Source organism: Sparus aurata, chromosome 8 (assembly GCF_900880675.1).
Source record: "Sparus aurata chromosome 8, fSpaAur1.1, whole genome shotgun sequence".
Taxonomy (NCBI): Eukaryota; Metazoa; Chordata; class Actinopteri; order Spariformes; family Sparidae; genus Sparus; species Sparus aurata.
Genome location: NC_044194.1, coordinates 35226374 through 35244193, shown reverse-complemented (window position 1 = coordinate 35244193; position 17820 = coordinate 35226374). Strand labels below are relative to the sequence as shown.

Sequence of the window (17820 nt, the reverse complement as noted above, 5' to 3'; positions counted from 1 at the left end):
ATCTCTCGGTCTCTCACTTGAAATCAGACCACTTTGAACTCCTCAAAAGTCTGTGGCTTTTGCAGTACATTGTGATTAAAATGAGGACAGTTTACAGCTATTGTATATTTTTAAGCAGGTAAACAAAACATAAAAGTGCTCTTATTTTGAAAGAAATTTTTTTTCTGAGTTCCCAGTGTTAGAAGCACTTTGGACCATCTCTATGACCACAGTCTCTCAAGCCATGCTTGCAGGCTCAGAATTAGAAGGTCTGGTTGAGTTTTTGGCTGTTAAGTTTGCCAACATGAAGCCAGGACCAGAGGGTGTACTTATGGATGCTTTGCAGATGTAAACATTTATGCATGTTGAGATTGGTCTAGTACTTAAGAACAAAATGGCCGCTGTACATGACCGAGTTAACTTATGAAGTAATCGTGCTTTGCCATGTTCTACAATTAAATGATGTGGCAGTTAAGTTTCTTTCTTCATGGTTTTACTTGTCAAGCTCTGTCAGATGCATCTGGACCTCCTCTTGTTCAGACAGATTTCTACCCAATGTGAGCCCTGTTGGGCCGATTATAACTATTCAGCTAATATAGGTTTAGGCAGGTTTGACACATTGAAAGACAAAGGAGTGTCACTTTTTTGTCACACGCAAATTTGGCAGTGCTGATCAAATATAAATCTAGGTACTGTTACTAAATAGCATATTTCTCACTACATGTGTAAACAGCGTTTAGTGTACTGTTTATTTGTAATTTGAGAAGGTTAGTGACTGAGTTGCCACTTCTTTCCCTAGGAAATCAGGAGAAGAACCACCCCAACTTAAATGTTACTCAGTTCCTCATCATCCTGTTTTCCCTGCATGGATGTAGGTCTATCCAATTGTGCCCAGAGGTATTTTGGTCTGTGTGCGTTAACGCCACGTGGAAATAGGTGATGAATACAGAGGGACCAGACTTAGATGCATTTGCAAATGAGTCTGACAATACCAGGCTATGGTTTTCCCCAAACCACCAATCAAGGACTAAGGTTATCACATGCACAAAAGAAATCCATCTGATGCAGACATCTTTCTCACTGCCAAAAAGTGGGTCATTAGAAGAAAAAGAATTTTCGACCACAGCACATGTTTAGTCATGTCTTTAAATGGCATGGAGTCATCATGATAACTTTACAAAGATGTTCTAAAATGTTGGTTAGAAACACTTTGAAGTTCGACCTGAGGGCCATCAATCCAAGACACATGAAATTGTAGGCAAATAGAAGCACACAATGTTTTTAAAAGGCAAAGAGGTTTTTTTGTGATTACCCTGTGCAAGCCCTCTTTCTAAACTTCAACAGTACACCATGGAAGTTGAGGATGATAAAAAGTTTGATGACCGAAGAAAAATACTAGCTATATAAGGCATACTAAGATCACTCTAATTGAAAATTGTGAAACTGAGTTAAGCCAAACCAAACCATAGTTCAATCCAATTCTTATGTGTCAGGCAGTTGGATAAAGGAAGGCGCTATGCCTAATCTCAATTCATATGGTTTAATCACAGACAACTCTGTGAGTCCAGGCTCACGCTCACTCCAAGGTGATCCATTTCCTGCTGATCCAGTCATCTTTATTTCACTTCAGCGATAATCAGGTCAAATTTCAAATACATCCCATTTCTGTATACTCATATACATTTCTATCCCAGTATGTCCAGATAAACTGGTGTAGCTTTCATCAAAGCAAACAGCATCTTCTGAATGTCCTTAATGTTGAGGCGCTGTTGTGGCTCCCTCTGCCAACAGCCAAGCATCATATCATAGACTTCCCTGGGACAGAGCCTGGGACACTCCAGTACCCTGCCCTGAGTAATGCACTCTATTACCTGGAAAGACAGACAGACATATGATGAAACAATATATATGAGTTGCCTTGTTTGAAAAAGCTTTTGTCATGCAAGCCTACATCACATGCAAATTGCCACAGACGCTGACTATGTGGTGTAATTTGATGGGCACATGTAACATGGTTATACTGGAAGTGTTATACAGAGGGAGTCACAGTGTAGTTATGGGAATGTGTCAATCTAGGTAGGGAATGTGATAAAAATGCTGCTTTTCTGTAGAGATGAGATGCATCGATAATGGGAAATAACACACAACTGTAACAGATCCTGACAAACTCAGTGCATCCCAATTTCTTATTTGTCATATCCTTACTCCTTGACCCAGAAGTTGCTGTGGTCAGCCTTTTGCAGGCTGTCCCAAAAGCAATTTCCTTTTTAAGCTCTAGGGAGCAAGCATATTGGAGAAATCCTGAGGAGCGCTGAGCAAGGATACATGAGAAATATAAAACATGCAGAAACCCCAAAACAATGACATTATGTCACACATTTATTACTACAATACAGAAAAAGAACAGAAAATCATTTTGGAAAAAAAAGTGTTGAAATCTCCAGCAATCAGCACAGCAAAGAAAACTGGAGCAGACAAGTTCTGAACTTGTGGTTGTGAATGTTGGCTGTTGAAAAACTGATGCCAAATGTGCTTTGCTGGCTGTAATAACTGAGAATCTGGTTAATGGACCTCATGCAGCAACATTCTCTCAAATTTCTCTTAGATTTTCTGTTACTTATGTTTTCAAAAGAAGAAAATAAGAGACAACTTCAGATGCACCAGACATTCTAACCACCCAAATCTGCTCTAAGCCTGTTGTGCTGAGTGATGAATCCCTCTTGATCGTAAATTGAAAGCATGTGGCTGATTGTTTGTAATTAGCATAGGAAATTACCACTAAGCACCATATAAGGGAAGGTGTTATGCCATGTCCAAATAGCCAACACTGGCACAGCGATTGGAGATGCCATCCAAAAGAAGTACTAAGGAGTAGACTTTCAGCAGCAGTGAACTTAAGCCATTATTGAATAAAATAAAACAATGTAAACATGTGATCTTCCACAGTGTCAGCACTTGCGTTAAAGGATTGTCAAAAATCACAGCAATGGCAAAACATCTGTGATGCTATTAATGCCAAGTCAGCAGAGGGACACACAGTTACTTGGATCAAAAGACAAGTGTTTCTGTCATATTGTGCACTGTTAAACAGGCTTTTTCCATTAAAGCTGGGGGTGGCAAGATGGTAAGACTATCAAGGCCAGGCTAAATTTAGAAAGTATCTAGCCACCAAAGCCAATGCTCCCAAACCATGAACGGGCACTGTCCTACAACTGCCCAATGCCATTGACAGAGTCAGAATCCTGAAGAGCGATGGGGATAATACCTAACCCACCCACCGCCGTCTACAAATCATTGCAGTCAGTAGAGTCTCAGCTGCTGAGCAACCACAGGTTGCCAGTTACGACTGAGCTACAATGGCAGAGGCAACAAAATCTAAAAAAGACCTTGTTATGAATCACAAAAACGCCAAGAAAAAATTTGAGGCAAAGCGAGGGTCTATATAGGAGATGCATTTGAACGGTGGAGACAGTTGAAAGCTGAGAGGAATTTGAAAATGGATGCAGAATTGGCTACTCTTCTCCTAGACAGGTAAGTTAAGCTTGGCTAACTAAGTTAGCATCATCAGAATTGTGTGTCCGCTCTGGCAACCTCGAGTCTGGAGGGGAGGGGGTGGAGGGGGAGGCGGATACGACTCGCCGCAGTATTTTGAATTTGAGTGTAGTAACCGTTTTTGGCCACATTCTTACATATGGCGCCTTTAACAGCCATATATTTCTCTCCAATTTAAAATGTTTACATTCTTTAAACCAGATATTGAGTGGGACTATTGTTGATCTGCTTAATTTTCTGAATGCAGGATCATAGTAGTTTTATCACCCAAAATGGATTGAAGGGGTATAGCCAGTTGGTTTGGTTCTAGCTCTTTCCATTTTGCGTCATCATCATTACACCAACAGACTAAATATCTTAATTGTGCTACTTTATAGTAATCTACTAGGCATGGGAGAGACCTTCCACCCTTCTCTTTTGTTAAATGAAGAGTTTTAAGATGTACTCTCAGCTTCCTCCCCTTCCAGATTAACCTTGAGATCATTCGTTTCCTCTCATTGAACTGTTTTACTGGTATCTCTTCAGGTAAGGTTTGAAAGAGGAACAACAATTACGGTTATATGTTAAATTTTATGGTCTCTATTCGGTTATGCCTATTAAGTGTTAAGGGCGCCCATTTATCAAAATCTGTTTTTATTTCTTTTGTGATGGGACAGTAATTGGCATACATATCTGTGAGATCCTTTGGTATAATAACACCAAGGTATTTCATATCAGTAGTTTTCCATTTGAGATTGTACTTTTCACGTATGTTCTTGTGTGGTAGATAATTGCAGGCAAGGATTTGTGTTTTTGTATGTTTAATTTATATCCTGAATAGGAAACAAAATGTTCGAGGAGAGACATAAGTTTAGGCAGGCCTGGAGAGAGCCATGGGAACATCATCCGCGTACAGATATATCTTGTGTTCTATTTCTTAAACTAGAATTCCAGCTGTTTCAACATCTTCTCTAATTACTTGAGCAAGTGGTTTTATGAATAATGCGAAGAGGGTGGGGCTTAGGGGGCATCCCTGGCGACATCCTTGTTCTAGAGTTACAGCTTTGATGAGTTTATTTTTATCCGACCAGTTGGTGAGTGATATATTGTTTTAAGACATCCTATAACTGCATCATTGAAGCCAAAATGCTGCAACACCAAGTACAGAAACTCCCACCATAGCTCCCTACTGAGCTGTGTGCTGAGCCCCCTACACTACACCCTCTACACTAATGACTGCACCCCTGCTCACTCCAGCAACACCACTGTTAAGTTTGCAGATGACACCACAGTAGTGGGACTCATTTCTGAGGGGGATGAGTCTGCCTACAGGGCTGAGGAGGAGCAGCTGACTGGGTGGTGCAGGGAAAATAACCTGGTCCTTAACACCACCGAGACGAAGGAGCTGATCATGGACTTCCGGAGGAAGGAAAACAGAAAGCATCTAATAACTGTGCATCAGCGGGGATTATGTGGAGAGGGTCTCTGTCTTCAGGTTCCTAGGCATCCAAATTGATGAGGACCTGTTGTGGATTGCGAAACACCTCAGTGACCATCAAGAAGGCTCAGCAGAGACTTTACTTTCTAAGATTCCTGAGAAATAACCGCTTGTCACAAAACTGCTTGGGCTCTATCTTGCACTGAGCACAACTGACTTTGTACACTGGCGCTTGTATAATTCCTATCTTGCATTCGATGCACATTGGAATTTTCCCTCCACAGATGCACTTCCTTAAATTAGGGAATTAATTTGCGCTCCCGGGGGCGGTTCAGCGAAAAGAGGAGGCATGTTCCGGCGCAAATGTTCACTGGTGCTGTTTTGCTGTTTCACTAGCAAGGACCACACCTTCAACCAGATACGTTTAAACGATTTATTATGAAAGAAAGAAAACAACTAACTACATCAGAATGCTGTTTGTTGATTTCAGCTGAGCATTCACTGTTAGACAACTTCTCAGTCTGGGTGTGACTGCCACAATCTGCAATTGGACATTGGATTTCCTTACAAGCAGACTCCAGACAGTTTGATTAGGTAGTCTCAACTTGTCACAGTTTGAGTTTGTGGTTTTGTTTTTTCCTGTTATTTTCAAGTTACATCCTCCTGTGTCATGTCTCTCTTTCCATTTCCTACCTTTATCAATGTTTCCCACCTTGGAGTTGTCTGTCCCACCCTGATGTGTTTCACCTGTGTGGGTATATAGTCTGTGTGCCTCCTGCTCACTTTGTCAGGCTGTCTGTTGAGTTTCCCTAAGTCTATTCTTGTGTCTCCCTATGATGTGTTCCTGGCTTGTCTTTGTCTTTTTTTTGGATTCTGTAGATTTTGGGTATCAGCTCTGTTTACAAAGCTGTAACCCAAAGTCCAAAAGCAACAACACAAGGCAGGCAAAGGCAAAAAACAAAACAGGAAACAGAAAAACAGGAAGACATTATAAACAACAATGCAACACACTGCATTACAAGCAACAGTGAAAGTTAATTTCAGCAGCAAATCAACAATCTTGCACAGTGATGCACAAAGAATATACCAAAGAGCTGATTGTTGATTTTAGAGAAAAGGGGGCAAAGACACACATCTGTGTCTATATCAGTGAGGCTGGGGTGGAGCAGGTGAACAGCACAAGAGACAGAGAATCATGGTCACAAACTTTGTAAAAAGAAAACAAAAGAACAAAAACAAAAAAACCAGAAAAGGCTCTACTTGTTTAGGAAACTGAAAGGCTAAATTCCAGAGGGAGCTAAATAGCAACTTTTAAAGCAAAGAAGCAATCGTAAGCATCCTGACTGTGAATATCACAAACTGGCATTATTCGCATACGGCCCAGAACAGGAAGGCTTCACAGTGGGTGATTTAACCTGCTCAGAACATCATTGCTACCCATCTACAGAGCATGAGCAATATCGGTGAAGTCATCCTGTAACCCTGCTGCCATCTGGCAAAAGATATAGAAATATCTTAAGCCTATAAACCACTGTCATTCCTCAGTCTCTGACACGTCTCAATTTATGCATCATACTACATAAAATCGTTTTGTTTTTGTATGTGATGTAGGAAAAAGGGACCCAAACTCAGTTTCGTTTTGCAACGCTGGTGTTGTATAATGGTAAAGAAATTAACCTGAACCCTTCAAACTTGTTGGTTGCTGATGATAAAGAAAAGTCATAAATTACTTAGTACAGACTTTATACATAAATATATTCTATTGATAGCATACCTCATTATTGGAGAGCTGGAACCACGGCTGTTTGCCGTAAGTGAAAATTTCCCATAGAATGACTCCGAAGCTCCATACATCACTCTCTGTGGTGAACTTCCTGTACATGATGCTCTCTGGGGGCATCCAGCGAATCGGGAGCATGGTGTGACCACCCACCTGAGAACACAGATAGAGGAAAAACATATATAAAAGATGAATCAGGATGTAAGTGCCAGGTTATGACTTTAGTTGTTATTACTGTACACCTTTTTTTGACAAATGCAGTGATTTGGTCACATGGTGTGGAAATACGGATATCAAAGCTGTCAGTTACTTCAGTCAGAGAATGGAACAAGAGGGGGTGACGGGAGAAGCACTCATTTTTGCTTACCACTTTATGCTCTGATAAGTTTTGTTAGTTTCTTCGGATTATTGTTTTGATTTGTTCGTTTTCAAACACCTGTGTATGGCCTGGATACATCTTTCTACAATACATTTTCAAAACTAAGTCATCAGATCCATTTTCATTTAATTACAGCAAGCATGTCTGGCAGGAGTGTTCCTCTGTTCAGCCTCTAGGCAACTAACTTTACAAGCCTAATAGTCGCCTATATTTGTAAGCAAAAATCAACAGATTGCTGGAAGGGAGCTACGCCATTCAACGCAGAGAAAAACGCTGATATTGGATCATCCATTATTGAGTCCAGACACAGTTTCCACTCACAACTGTGGTATGTAACGTGTGTTGTGGCTTGTTATAAATGCAGTATGAATTTGTGGTATAAATTGTGTGTTGTTACTTTGGGTGTTGGGTTGCTGCCACGTGGGTTTTCATGTGTATGAAAGGCGAAAGGCCTGGGTGTGTTCGTGGTTTAGGCTCGTTGGATGTGAATGCCGTTCCTGCATTGTACAGTGTGGCTATTGTTGTTGCTGGCTTGATACTGGATTCCTTCCTAGTGTTCAAAATGAGTAGATCAAATGCTGGTTCAACTGGGGACTTCCGGTGGTGCCATGTGGTAGGAGGCAGCAGGGAAACGAGCTCTTGAAATGACCAATTAAAAATAGCTCTTTAAGACTACTTTCAGAGCAGAAATCCAACTTAACTCATTAACATTTGATAAAGAAAGTAAACGGTGAGAGATGAAAAAAAAGGGAGGCTTAACAAAAAAAACAAGCAAATACTGGAGGCACCGTCACTACATCGGGAACTACACCGAGCAAGATGCAGGCCGCAGGTGAACAGGACTCGGTAATATTGCCGGGGCTACGCAGGCTGAGACAAGAGCACACAGAAGCGGCTAATGACAACAAAAAGGCCTTGGCTAGGCTAGAGACTAATATGAAGGAACTTGTGGAAAGAACGACCACGCTAGATCAACCGGTGGAACATGTGGAAGAGAGGTTGGGAGACATGGAGGACAAGACGGCGCGGCTAGAAAAAATGGCCAACTTCCTCTTTCATCAGCAGGGAAAATTGGCCGTAAAATGTGAGGACCTGGAATCAAGATCGAGACGCAATAACATACGGATACATGGCATTCCGGAGGGCTCTGAGAAAAACGACATGATAAGGTTCATAACAGACTTTATTCACTCAACACTGCAGATCCCAGAAGACACAGACATCCGAATTGAAAGAGCGCATCGCTCGTTAATCGCCAAACCGAAAGAAAGTGATGCTCCCCCGCGAGCAATCATTGTCCGCTTCTTAGATGCACGGATGAAAGAGCTGGTAATACAGCAAGCATGGAAACAAAAGACCATGTATGAGGGACCAATCATCTACTTCAATCAAGACTACACGACTGAGACACAAAGGAAGAGGAACCAGGTATGGGGCGTCATAAAAAAACTTAAAGAGAAGAACGTGAAGGCACAGTCTCCATATCCTGCACAGCTAAAAGTGTTTCTGGACTCTGGGATTAAGACGTTCACTACACTCATGTGGGCTGCACCTATGCTGAAGAACATGGGGATCAGCGTGGAGGAGGACGACAATGACAGACTACAGAGGATGATTATGAAAGACAGCTGGACCACAGCGACAGGACAGAGGAGGAAGAAGAGGCAGCCACACATCACAGAGGCGGACTTTCAAGCAATCATACAGTGAATTAATATGATAATTATGGTAAGGACCAAAGAGAGAATAGAAACACATAAATAGATACAAGGCCTGAAACTAATTTAAATATCTGCCTTTTATAATGCACACTGAATATGTACAGAGCTAGTTAAAGGTATTACTACCTAGATAAATCAACATGAATATTGGTTACAGAAAGCAAATTTACTGCTCAGTTAGTGCAAGCAGCAACTTTATACAACCCTTCGAAGTTGCAGGTGCACTTAGTGCTATTTCCCCAGAGAGAATACTCCACATCTCTCTGGAATGGGACAGTGGGAAGTCACACTTTTTTGTTTTTGTTTTTGTTATTGTAAAATAGTTCTGAAGGAGATGCTTAACATTGGTTTTTTTTTACTGTGTAATTGTGTGCACGGTTGTTTTGTTTTATGAGAGGTGGGGAGTTGATGGCTGTCTTAAACTGAGACTGATATGGATCAGCTGAAACTTGTGTCTTATAATGTCCACGGTTTAAATCATCCTATTAAGAGGAGGAAGGTATTGAGCCAACTAAAGAATTTAAAATGTTCAAATGCTCTACTACAAGAAACGCATTTGGTGGAGGATGAATATAAAAAACTAAAAAGGGAATGGGTAAATCAAGTGTTTCATGCTTCATATGACAAGAAAAGGGGCGTAGCCATATTAATTCATAAGTCCCTACCATTTTCAGTCGAGTCAGTGATAAAAGATAATATGGGAAGATATGTAATGGTTATTGGCTCCGTAGGAGATATGGCTATATTAGTACTCAACATATATGCCCCGAATGAGTAAAGTGAAACAATCTTTAAAATAATAGCCAATGTTATTTCAAGTAACGCAAAGGGGATGGTACTGATGGGGGGGGACTTTAACACGGTACAGAATGGCAAATTAGACAGGCTACCACCAGAACAAGGGCTGACTTCAAGAAAATCCAGAGTACTGAATGATTTTATCAGAGAGTTAGGTCTTATTGATCCATGGAGAAACAATAATCCTAGAGAGAAGGATTTTACATTTTATTCAAACCCACACGGTAGCTATTCTAGGATAGATTTTTTTTGTGTATCACAGCAACATATACACAAAGTTGTGGAATGTGGTATAGAGACAGTAACTATAAGTGACCACGCTCCCATGACTCTAATTGTAACAATAGATAAGGAATCTTTTTTTAAATAGTGGAGATTAAATGTGTCAATCCTATCAGAGGAGAAGGTAGTAAAGGAAATAAAAGAACATCTAAAGGAATATTTGGAAATAAATGATAATGGCGAGGTATCACTAGCGACTCTCTGGGATGGGGGGAAAGCAGTGATAAGAGGAAAAATCATTGAAATAACCTCGAGGATAAGAAAGGATTGTCTAAAACAGCAGAGGGCGATAGAGAGCAAAATCAGAGAACTAGAATTGGAACATAAAAGGACACGAAATAACTCTGTACTCCAAGAACTGAAAGAAAATAGACACCGATTAGACAAATTACTAACATACAAGGCAGAAGGAGCTCTACGCTTTACAAATCAAAGGTATTATGAGATGGGGAATAGAGCAAGTCGTCTACTAGCGTTTCAACTGAGAAAGGCTCAAACAAATAGGATCATTTTAAAAGTAAAACATCCCATTTCCAAACAACTTGTGGTGAAGCCAACAAAGATAGTGGAAGCCTTTGCAGAATTTTAGAAAGACTTATATAATGACTCTGAGCTAATCTCCACAGAAAATAAGACTCAAGCGTTTCTTAAAAAATTAAATCTACCATCACTATCAGCAGAAGAAGCATCTGAAATGATAGAGCCAATTACATTACAGGAAATATCAGATACTATAAAAAATCATAAAAACAATAAATCCCCTGGTACAGATGGGTTTCCGGGGGAATTTTATAAAGTTTTTGCAGGGGAGATCACACCAGTACTATATAGAGTCTTTAATTACGCTCTTGCATCAGGTGACTTGCCAGGGACTTGGTCAGAAGCCATCATTTCGGTCTTGCAAAAGAAGGGCAAAGATCCAGCTTCATGTGAGGGATATAGACCTGTCAGCTTGCTCTGACATGATTTGAAAATATTAACAAATATAATGGCACGGAGAATGCAGAGACATATAACTAAACTAATCAAACCAGATCAGACAGGATTTATTCCTGGAAGACAAGGTGCTAACAATATCAGGAGGACATTAAATCTTATCTCATGTGTCAAAAACAAATCCCAGCCTTCCATGTTGCACAGCTTAGACACACAAAAAGCATTTGACCGGGTAGAATGGACCTTCCTTTACCAAACATTAGCAAGTTTCGGGTTTCATACAATCTTCATAGATTGGGTAAAAATAATATACAAAAACCCCAAATCACGGATTAGAGTCAATGGGTGTTGCTCAGAATTTTTTTCACTTAAAAGAGTAGTCAGACAAGGAGACTGTCTAAGCCCTTTATTATTTGCTGCAAGTATTACACCACTGGCTAAGTCAATAAGACAAAATAAAGATATAAAGGGAATAAGAGATGAAGGAGGGGTAGAACACAAAATATCATTGTTTGCAGATGATATATTAACTTGTGTAAGTGAACCTTCTACCTCGTTAATAGCCCTTGTGAATAACCTGAATGAATATGAGGAGATATCAGGATATCTGACCAATGAGGCTAAATCAGTAGCTATGATGATCTCAGGTCAATGTCCATCAGATTTAGAAGGCAAATTCAAGTTCAAATGGACTAATACAGGGTTCAGATATCTGGGTATCATTATTACTTCTGTTACATCACAGCTATTTGAAGCGAACTATGGGAAATTGATAACGGAAATTAAAAAGGATTTGGCCAGGTGGGAGATCTTACCTCTGACTTTGATGGGGAGGATAGAAATTGTAAGAATGAATGTATTACCAAGGTTGTTGTTTTTGTTCCAGGCATTGCCTATTGTGGTCTTTAATTCTATCTTTAAAATGTTAGACAAGATTATATCCAAATTTGTTTGGAAAAAAAAGAAGGCTAGAATTAAGTATGGGACACTTCTTTGCCCAAAAGAGAAGGGAGGATTGAATTTACCTAATTTAAAAAACTACTACTGGGCTGCTCAACTCAGGGCTATAATTATGTGGATTACAAGCCGATGATCTTTTGGGCAGTGTTTATGACCCTCTGCACCACCTTCCTGTCCTCGGCTGTTGAGCCTGCATACCACACACCCAGACAGTACATAAGTACGCTCTCCACAGAGGAGTGATAGAAGGCCAGCAGCAGCTTTGTGTCCAGTTTATTTTTCCTGAGGACGCGCAGGAAGTGTAGTCGCTGCTGAGCCTTCCTAACCAGGGCCCTGATGTCGTATATATGTAGAGCTACAAGAATTTCGACAAACCCTGATTTTTTGCCATCCATGATGGATGCAGGATATAATAGATGGAAACATCAGGGGTTAAAATATATTGCACAAATGTTGAGGGGACAAACTTTGAAGTCATTCCAACAGTCAGAACAAGAATTTAATTTACCAGCCCATGATTTTTACAAGTTTTTACAGCTAAGACATTACCTTAAAACACATAAAGAGTGGGAGAATATTTGTAAAACCCCATCGAAACTAGAAGAATTATTAATGGCATATCCAGAGGGAGAGACAAAGAAAGGGGCTATATCAAAATTGTATAAGGTACTACAACAGGAATCTAACGACAACAATTTGGATGTCAAGGAAAAATGGGAATTGGAAGCAAATATTATAATAACGGATGAACAATGGGAAGAAACATTCAAAGCAGGACATAGGGTAACTAATAGTCCAACATGGAGGGAGTTTGATTGGAAGATCAAAATGAGGTATTTTATCTCTCCATGTATCTCCTCAAGGTACAGTAATACTTCAGAGATGTGTTGGAGGGGTTGTGGGTTGGTTGGGGACTTTACGCATATATTTTGGGATTGCCCAAAGATTTCAGACTTTTGGAAGAATATCCGAAAGGAAATAAAACATATTTTGGGTATTGACTTTGCTCTAGATTTAGCATTGTACATATTGGGTATAGTCTCGGATAATGTCATAGATGGGAACGCTTTTAATAGCGAATAAAACAATTACAACTTCTTGGTTGAAACCACAACCCCCCAGTATAATGGAATGGAGGGAAAGAGTAAAAAATGTGTTCATCATGGAGAAAATCACAGCGAGGTTACAGCTAAAATCAGACAGGTTTGATCAAAGATGGTTACCAGTAATACAGACAATGTCAGAACTTTAGTCACCTCTTTTTTCCTTTTTTTTTCCTCCTCCATCTTGTAATTTTACACTTACTGCAGTACAATTGACAGTAAAGGTATGTACTCATGGATATATGTTGCTCATGTTAACTCCTTTTAAGAAGGAGGAAGAAATATTTGAAGATAAGATGTGAGGGCATGATTATAGGGTAGAACTGAAACTGTAATGGCATCTCCTAAAGTGTGTTTGTAATGTATGTGTTATGTGTATGTATGCTTGTCATATTATGCAAAATAAAGTTCAAATGCTGGTTCAACTGAAGTGAAAAAAAAATAAACACTCTGAAAATGCAAAATGTAGTCAGTACAGAAAGAACAAAAAAGGAAGTGAATAAAACAAAGGTTCAAATATTGTTTATCAGTGAGCTCATGAGAGATAACAAGGTTTCACAAGTGATGAACATGAAAGACACAATTCATGGTATAAAACCCTTAATGAATACAACCAAGGGTGTTTTGATGATGTTTAAATGTGGCTTACAGAAAGTGGCAGGTCACAAAACAGGCCTGTAAGTGCCAGTTGATAATGTTCACAATGTTGAATTTCCCCAGGAACCTCTGCCTTTGGTGGGAGCCAGAGCTAATGAGTATGCAAATTGGGGAAAGAGCCTCAAATGCTTCAACAGGATGAACAGGATGGAATGCTGCCATATGTCAGTGTATCAAATATAAGCAGCATAAAATCACAAACCATGATGGAAAAACAAAATGATATCACCTCAATGCTGGTATGTCAACAATGTCTTGCATTATCGCCAAGGAGAGACATGCAAATATCTGATGGTAATCCCCCATAGTACAATGCCTTCATACGACCATTTGAACAGATAATTGAGACCAAAACTGATAATCCTCAAGATTGCCTGCTCTTCTTTGAGCAGTACATCAGGGCACAGCCCAATGAACTGATCTGAAGCTGTTGACACATGACTGATAGCACTGGATTTGTAAAGGCAAAGATTTTATTGCATGAACACTTTGGAAGTGAGCATCTTATTTCATCTGCCTATTTGGATAAAGTGTCTTCATGGCCACCAATTAAGTCAGAGGATTGAAAGGCTTTACAGGCATACAGTCTGTTCATGCAATGATGGAAGAAACTTAATGTCTCTATGGACTATATATACCTGTGAATATGCTCATGACAAAAAAAACATTCCTTACAAATTGAGAGACAAGTGGACAAGAACAGCATGCAACATCCAGGAGACGACTCACCGAAGCTATGTTTTTTAATATTTTGGATTTCCTGGAGCGTTACCTTGAGCTTGCTCAAGGGCTAAAGGAAGTAGCTTTGCAACTTACTTACTCACTTATTCACTTACTTACTGCGGTGGAAAGAAAGAGCGAAACAGTAAATCAAGTTGCAGATGAACATTCATCTGAAAAGGCTTGCCTGTACACATACTCGAGGGGTGCGCTCTATTGGAAAAGATAATTTGAGTGCAGGAATATTCGTACTTGCAAAAATGGTGGTTTGAAACACCCAAACACTGCACTGACACTTGGATGTGTCAAGAGCAACTCAGAGAGTGCAGTGGATGGTTCTCTGATTGCAGTTCAAACGAGAGAAGTGAGGTAGACTGCAAGCTCCAAGGGTGCTGGAAGATATCTAGGAGGCCCCACAGGATTAGATTTCATATTCACCATGTAGCGCCGCATTATGTAATAATGTAATACATTTTCACTTCATTATGTAATAACGCCGCATTATGTAATAATGTAATACATTTTCACTTCATTATGTAATAACGCCGCATTTCGTAATAATCTGCCACATTTTGTAATACAATTCTTGAACGCAATATGTAATAAACTTTGCCGCATTATGTAATAAGTTATTACATATTGGGTCAGTTATTACAAAATGCAGGTGTTGCACTTTTTTTTACCAAGAAAATGTAATAAGTTGGTGCATTATGTAATAAAACACCAAATTGGGTGTCTTAATTACAAAAAAACATTATACCATCAGAACGACATTGACTTTAGGCATGCCAGCATGAATCATAAATATGAATTACTTTTAAAACTAGTAAGATGTTTCTGTTTCATTTGTCAAATCTAAATCAAATATAACTGAATTCACAGAGAAAGCTCATAGAGACAAAAACTGCACTAAAACACAAAACACGAAAACAATTGTACAAAAGTGTGACTAGGTCACTGCAGCATCTCTCAGCGCCCCCTGGAGGCCACCAGTGGTACTGTCCCTTTAATTGGTTATGTTTCACTTTCACTCAGGCATAGTTCGGTCACCTATAGAGGGGCTTAATCCCACATGTTCTCCATGGGAGTCAGTTTGACTCTCCACCTGACAGAGCAACAGCCTGTATGCGTTCATGAAGAATGTAAGTTGAATTTATCTATCATTAATGGATCATTTGTATATATTTATGTTACTTTGGCAATGTTTCAGTAATATGCCTGTAGTATTCCTGTATTTTTCCTGTAACGTTTTACCTCCACTTGATCTACCTGTGTCTCTGTGTGTTTGGACCGCTTGCTCTGGATCTGGGTGAGTAAGTTTGTGTGTTTGTGGTGGTGATTGTGCCAACCCGTGACTGTCCTGCTACGTGTGCTGCTAATAACATTAGCCACACTCCCTGCCAGTTCATCAGAAGTAGCCTAGCTGAGTGCCCTGCTAAAAACATTAGCCCAGCTGTGTCGCTATCAAGCAGGGGCGTTCAGGGGGGGAGCCCCCACTCCCTTCCTGCTCGTCAGCGGTAGTCTAGCTGAGTGCCTCGCTAATAACAACAGCCCAGCTGTCTCGCCATCAAGCAGGCTTACCTGGGGGGGAATCCCCATTCCCTACCAACTCGCCTGTTTAGCCTAGCTGACTGCTGACATGGCAGTGTGGGCCCTGCCTACCGCGCGGGTACGGTCCGGGGCAACCAACACCACCCACTCCACTAATTTCAACCCCTGGCTGCGCCCACACAACTCACTGCCTACCAGCTTCTAGCTATCCAGCTGCTAGCCACTGCCAACATCCTACCTAGCCTCCTTCCATCAATATTGACCCATCTCCACCTTGGATCTTCACTTCTGCTACTTCGCACTCTCTCGACCCTCTCCTCTACTCCACCAACTCCTCGCCCTCTCACCTCCACCTCCTCAACAACAACCATCGCCTCCCTGCTGCTGCTGCCACCGCAGCTAGCAAAGCTGGGATCCTTCACCATCGCCGCGTCATCCACCGAGGTCCTGGGCCCCCCCGCAACCAACACCTCCCCCCTGGCTCACCTATCCCCTCACTCTGGACTAACTCTCGCCCCCCCGTCGTTCCCACGTCCCGAACTGCCAACCTCGACAACCTCCGTTCCCCCTCCCCCGCTCCTCCATCCATCTCCCTTGCACTACTGAACTGTCGCTCCCTCTCCAACAAATCACCTGTTATATCTGAACTGCTACTGGACAATAACCTCGATCTACTCCTCCTCTGTGAAACCTGGCAACAGCCCCTGGACTACTATGCTCTCAACCAAGCCACTCCTCCCAACTACAGCTACATCGCCAAACCCCGCCTTTCCGGCAGAGGGGGAGGTGTTGCCGTTCTCCATAAACAATCCCTGACAATCACTGAACTCAATCTCAACCTCCCATATATCTCATCCTTCGAACACCTTGCCTTCTCCCTTCCAAACTCTATCACTGCTGTTCTAATCTACCGTCCCCCGAAGCCACACCCATCTTTTCTCTCTGAACTGTCTGAACTCCTCACTATTGCGTCCTCCCTCTCTTCCCGCCTCCTACTTACCGGTTACCTCAACATCCACATCGATCAGCCCAACACCCCATTGACATCTGACTTCCTCTCTCTTCTTGACTGTTTCCACCTAACCCAACATATTGACTTCCCCACCCATACCAAAGGCCACATCCTCGACATCATCTGCTCCGCCTCCCTACCCATCTCTAACCCACATCCCCTCCCCTTCCCCCTCTCTGATCATCTATGCATCATCTTCTCCGCCCCTCTACCCTCCCCCCACAATCCCAAAAAGTGCGCCATCTCCTACCGTAACATCAAATCAGTCAACCCACTCTCCCTCTCCCAGCTCATATCCTCTGCCTTCCCCCCTGACTCTGCCCCCTCTTCCCCCGATGACTATGCCACCATGCTCAACTCCATCCTTTCTGACTCATTTGACTCCCTTGCCCCCTGGAAAACGTCCTCTGTCTCATTCACCCACTCTGCCCCCTGGTACACCCCCGAACTCCGCAACATGAAACAGACCGGCCGCAAAATCGAACGACTCCTCAAACGAACCCACCTCACCGTTCCAGCTGAAGCCTACAAACACCACATCTCCTCCTACCGTGATGCTCTCCAAGCTGCCAAATCCGCCCACTTCTCCACCCTCATCAACAGTACCAACAGGAACCCCCGCATCCTGTTCTCCACCGTCAACAAACTGCTCTGGCCGACTTCTGCAACTCTTTCCTCCTCGCCTTTAACAATAAAATCTCCCAAATCAACAGCTCCCTGACTGCCACCGTTGGCAACTCCACCACCATCCCAGTCCCCTTCCCCCTCCCAGACCACCTGCCCCCCCTTCTCTCACTGCCTTCTCCCCCATTGACTCCTCCTACATTTCAGACATCATCACTGCGTCCAAAACAACCACCTGCTCTCTCGACCCCCTCCCAACAGCTCTAACCAAGGCCTGCCTCCCCGTCCTCATCCCCCACCTCTCTTCAACCAGTCTCTGTCCCTTGGTCTTGTTCCCTCTACCTACAAA

At 41.7% G+C, this 17820-nt stretch overlaps 1 protein-coding gene across 2 annotated transcripts in view; it reads right to left on the bottom strand.

The window, feature by feature from the left end:
* Positions 1 to 1569: 1569 nt before the first annotated feature.
* LOC115587316 (NT-3 growth factor receptor-like) overlaps positions 1570 to 17820 on the bottom strand; it is a 246202-nt gene continuing 229951 nt past the window's right edge. For both annotated transcript variants that reach the window (XM_030427129.1, XM_030427130.1), the window contains exons 17-18: positions 6723 to 6881; positions 1570 to 1850 (exon numbers count right to left, since the gene is read on the bottom strand). In XM_030427129.1, coding sequence (XP_030282989.1) covers positions 1665 to 1850; positions 6723 to 6881 — 345 coding nt within the window. In that variant the 3' untranslated portion in view covers positions 1570 to 1664. The remainder of the gene's footprint in view (positions 1851 to 6722; positions 6882 to 17820) is intronic.